The sequence below is a fragment of the Octodon degus genome, unplaced genomic scaffold, assembly GCF_000260255.1.
Source record: "Octodon degus isolate 3935 unplaced genomic scaffold, OctDeg1.0 scaffold00064, whole genome shotgun sequence".
Classification (NCBI taxonomy): domain Eukaryota; kingdom Metazoa; phylum Chordata; class Mammalia; order Rodentia; family Octodontidae; genus Octodon; species Octodon degus.
The window spans coordinates 1,118,044-1,123,510 of record NW_004524640.1 but is presented as its reverse complement, the minus strand read 5'-3'; the positions used below and the strand labels follow the sequence as shown (position 1 = coordinate 1,123,510).

Genomic DNA, 5,467 nt, shown 5'->3' with positions numbered 1-5,467 from the left:
TATATATATTTTACTTTGTATTATACTACATTGTTGTCATCATTTCTCTATGAATATTTTTGGGTTATGGAATGAATTGTCTGAGTTTCCATTATTCCTTATGGGGAAATTTTCTTTGAAATACAAGTACTTTTGATTACAAGCTTGCTTCTGAACTAAATTATGCATGTAAGACAAGGTGTTATTGGACACACAGGATAAAAATGGCAGGTTAGAAGACATCCAATGCAAGCACTAATCAAAAAGAACAGGGATAGAAATATATCAATGGCATAGCATTGATTTTATTTTTTAATTTTTTTTAATTTTTATTTTTATTTGTGTGTGTGTGTGTTTGTGTGTGGCCAGCTCAGCCCACCAGGGGGCGTGGCTGGCTGGCATGTGGGGCCGGGGGATTGAACCGTGGTCTCTGTGCTTTGCTAAGCTTGCTTTAGGTAGGTGCTTTAGACCACTGAGCCATCTCACCAGCCCCATAGCATTGATTTTAAAACAGGCTTGAGGCAAAGCAAAATATTTTCCAATGATACAGGTATCAATTCACCAACCTTCAGTAATGATGAACATATATCTGCAACTGAATATATAAAAAAACTTTGACAAAACTAAATTGAGAAACAGAAAACCACAATAATAATAATAGAGTTCAGCATACCACTTTTTATTGTGCTTAGACTCAGTAGAGGTATTTGAACTACACCATAATTGGACCTTATAGACATGTGAAGAACACATGTATATATATATATACATGTTATACTGATAACATATATATATATATGTTATCAGTTGATATGTGTAAGAAAATATTTAAGATAAAATGAAAAACATTTTTATGGAAACAAAATTAAAAATACAATATGCCAAAACATGGAATGAAACTGAGGATATGAAAATGCTTGACAACAAAAAGTCAAGAAATTAAGAACTTTTTAGAATACAAAGAAAATTAACAAAATTAATTAAACTTCTATCTATACTAAGAAAATACTCAACCAAAAGACATCATGCTTGATGGCATGATGACTAACAGAAACTATGAATAACTTATACCAATAAGTTTGGTAATCACTAAGACATGGATATATCATTAGGAGATGGATAAATCATTTGGAGTTGGCTAAATTCCTAGAGACATGCAACCTATCAACACTGAATCTTAACTTAATAAAATTAGGAACAGAGCTGTAGTTGGTGAAGACACTGAAGCGGTAATCAAAAGAACTTCAGACAAAGGCATATCCAGAGCTAGATGATTTTATTGGTGAATCTACTTAACATTTAAGGAAGAATTAAGAACAACCATTTTCAAATATTTCTTAAAAACTGGAGAGGAGGAGACACTCTGAAACTCACTCTCTGTGGCCATTATGGCCTAATAGAAAAATGAAGACACAATAAAACATTATTCTTGAGGGCTATTGTTGTAAAAATCCACTATATGAAATTCAAGGCCGCAGTAACAGGTATATTATTCTATGAACAAATGGGATTTAAAACTAGAATGAAAAGATCACTTAATATATGAAAATTAATTGATGAATAGTATTCCATTAACAAAAGACAGAAACAAATGAGAGTCTTACTAAATGGAGAAAAACATTTAATAAAATTAAACACGCTTTCATGTTAAATACTTCTAAAAATTGAGGAACAGAAAGAAATTATGTCAATGTAATGAAAATCACATATTAATGGCCCATAGCTAACATAGAATTCAAGGGTGAAATATTGAAAAGTTTGCATTAAGACAAAGAATAAGGTAAGGATGATTGTTATCATAATTTCTGTTCAATTTAGTGATGAAAGTCCTTGATTAAAATTTAAGTTAGAACAAAATAAATACAGGCATCTAAAAATTAAATTATCCTTATTTTCAGATAATATGGCTCAATATATAAAGCTATAAAGACTCCAGAAAAATAGGATGGCATAAACAAATTGAGTAAAGTTGTAATATGTACAATATATTACATATTGGAATGACATACAATGTTTAAGGATTGAAAAACTACTAATATTAATCACACTGTCTAAATCAATCTACAGTGTATCCATGGAAGCATTGGATACAGATTCAACATATATCTTAAACTCCCTGAAGCATTCCAATTTGAGTGTTAAAATGTTGCAAAATTAGTATGGAGCCACAAAAGGTCTCTCAAGTAGCCAAAAATAATCTTGGAAAAGAGCAACGGTTGAGATCTCACATTTGTAAAACATATTTTAAAATTACAATACTTAGCATGACATAGTACTGTGTTAAAGATGTATAGACCAGTGGAACAGAATAGAGAGCCTAGGCTAACACACACGTACCATCATTTGATCTTCAACAGTGCTTCCATGGATGCACCGTAGTGAGAAGATAGTCACTGAAGGACAGCTGAAAAACTGGATACCATGTTCAAACCATGAATTTGAAAACTTATCCACAGAAAATCAGTGCAAAATGAGTAAAATCTGAAGCACAAGACCTTTGAAGAATAAAACCTTTGAAGTAAACAATGTGTTTCAGAACACTAGTCTACCACATCACTTCATGACTATTACACACGCAAGAAAAGTAAAAAAATAGGCAAGTGGGGCTTAAACTAAAAGCTGAGGCACAACGAAAGAAAGAATAAACAGAAGCCATGGAGTAGAAGAAAATATTCCACATGGTGTATATATGGCATTCCTTAGACTTAATAGCAAAATAATTAATAAATTTTTTAAATATGCTAAGAACTTGAATAGTGAGAATGAAAACAAATAACATGGATTATTTTTATAAGGTGCTTGGTTTTGAAGAGAAATAGAAAACAAATCAGTTAGAACTTTGCTAGGAATATAAAAAGTCTTACAATGTGTAAAAAGTTAAGAGGCTTGAGAGGGTTTCCTGAGAGTAGAGAGGTTGGAGATGGAAAGCTGAAGATGCCGGATGGATCAGCCAAATAGGGATAGGACTAGATACTCCAGAAAAGAAGGAATCTGATTATCAGGTGGATTCACCAACATCAATAGAAGATAGATGAACACCTTTCTCACTAGAGCAGGAAAAAGGGTGAAAATAGATGTGGCACAGGTATACATAGTGGAGAGAGGGCTTGAATTCAAGGGCATTTCTATTCCATGGTCACAGTTTCTTCTCAGGATCATGAAGGAAAAGGAGGCCTAAGGCCTATGTGCATATACTTTCCCTGACTTGTTCCACAGCACTTATTGACTATTTCCAAGACCAGCATAAGTGACTAAAATCAAAGGGCATTGTACAGTCCCTCAAAAAACTCGAACCATCAGTCAATCATGAAAATTCATGGCATCCTCAGCAAAGAAAACTAAGATTTGTGCTTCAACATCCAAACCATTATCAACTAAAAAATGAAATTCCCTTGATTAAGTGGTTAGTTTCAAGAAAAAATATTAAATTTATTTGGCTCAGTTAACCTAAGACAAGATTGGTACAAGTTTCTAAGTTCGGATTCATTTGTAAAAGTGTGATACATTAAGACCTTATTTATATTTTTATTTTGGTTATTAATGCATTGTTTTTAACCTATAACTTTTTGAAATGGTAAGCAAAGGATTAATATTTTTATTTCTCAAACAGAATACAAAATAGTAATAAACAAAACATTAGAACTCATATGGAATTTCACTAAACAAAATAATAGGAATTCAACAAGGGTTGTTGCACACAAAGAACTACTTTGGAAGAAGGAATTCAACTATTTGGTAGAATGGTATCAGGTTCTGAAAAGATTCCACTCTGATACCTTCTCCTCCTCATACTTACTCAGGTCCACAAAGCCAGTGTCCACATACATTCTAGTAAATAGAGCTCCGATCAGAAAGGCACAGATCAAGCCAAACATCGCCGTTGAATGCAAAATGCCTGTAAATACCACAAAGTCATCTGAGTATCTCCCAAGAACACAGAGTTCTTGTTAAGTATATTTTCTGAAGTATCATGACAGTTTCTCCAAACAACTTTTCCAGATAAAATTCTTAATACTAATATTATTTTTTTACCCCCACCCTTAATCCACCTCTAATATTAAAATAACATTATGATTTCCAAGGTAGACATGGGGAAAAATAATCATTCCATCTAATATTTTCTATGCATTACCTAAATAAAGAGGGGATTGTCCTGCTTTAGCAAAGTCATCAATATAAGAAATTCCCAGCGGTGCAATAGGGGTTTCTCCTATTCCACGAAGCATGTTGCCCATTAGAACATAGATCCACATGGATGATCCAGATTCCTTTTCACAACCTATATAGACAAATGATCATCACTTTATTTTAAACATTAGCTGCAGCATTCTCATCTGATATTCAGGCACTTTCTATTGTTTTTGCCTCTTGTACTTTTTTTCAAAAAAGAATTCATATTTACTTTGCACAGTTTAAAAATACCAGAAAACATGAAAAACAAAAGATTTTAATATTCATATTTAATATCCCATGTCTGGGATTACAGGGTACCACCACGCCTGGTTTCAGTGGCTCCCACGGCACAGGGCTGGCACAGCATGCAGTAGCAGGGATAGAACTCTGGTCCTTGCGTTTGGCAGGCAGGGGCTTAGACCGCTGAGCTATCTGTCTAACCCAATAAAATAATTTAAGATGCAGTTTGTTCTTTTGTTACTTAAAATATGATTAATGTTGCCATAGAGATTTTGTTTAATAAAAGTATTAAACAGATTACAGGGAAAGAATCTTCCCTTTTAGTTACATGTAAGAGGATGTAGAATCAAGCATGTAAACATTTCATTTTATTAAAAAGCAAGTAAGAATCATCTGAAACCTCACTATTGTAAAAGTAATTTCTAATCTTTGTCACATATTGCTCAGAATTTTGGCTTCCAAAAAATATGTGACATTCAGTTTGAACCTTACAGGCATCAAATGTAAGATAGAACCCTGGTCTCTGTGCTTGCCAAAGCAGGTAATTTTTGTGCTGAGCTATCTGGCCGGCCCCTCAATTCTTATATTTTTAATTGCAAAATATTTCTAATTTTTCACTCTGATAAACTGAGATAGCTTTGTATAATTATAAATAAATATTTGTGAACATTCTTGATTGTATCTTTGACATAAATGCATGGCAGTAGAGTTGACTGAGTTAAATAAGCAGAAACGTTTTCATTGTTTTAATGTGTACCAAAAATTAATCTCCAGAAGAAGTTACATATGCATCATGCCACAAAGTGCTAAAAATATGAAGTGTTTTTCCTTCCTTTTTTTTCCTTTTCTTTCGTTATTTCTTTATTCTCAATCTTATCTATAAGATAGCAACATCTTCAGCATTACAGTTTATAATTATAATTTATGATTTGTGTTATAAGTCAAGAAATATTTAATAGTGCAATAATTTACATTTTTTCTATAAAAACCAAGATTTCTTACATATATAGGCCAGTTCTTGCTGCTTCATTTTAAATGCTCATACAATTTGTCAATTTTCTACTGAAATGTCACA

The 5,467-nt window shown here is 32.5% G+C and overlaps 1 protein-coding gene across 1 annotated transcript in view; it reads right to left on the bottom strand.

Moving 5' to 3' along the window:
- LOC111817612 (solute carrier organic anion transporter family member 1B1-like) overlaps nt 1-5,467 on the bottom strand; it is a 101,968-nt gene that overhangs the window by 67,995 nt on the left and 28,506 nt on the right. The window contains exons 7-8 of the mRNA XM_023718950.1: nt 4,112-4,258; nt 3,776-3,874 (exon numbers count right to left, since the gene is read on the bottom strand). Coding sequence (XP_023574718.1) covers nt 3,776-3,874; nt 4,112-4,258 — 246 coding nt within the window. The remainder of the gene's footprint in view (nt 1-3,775; nt 3,875-4,111; nt 4,259-5,467) is intronic.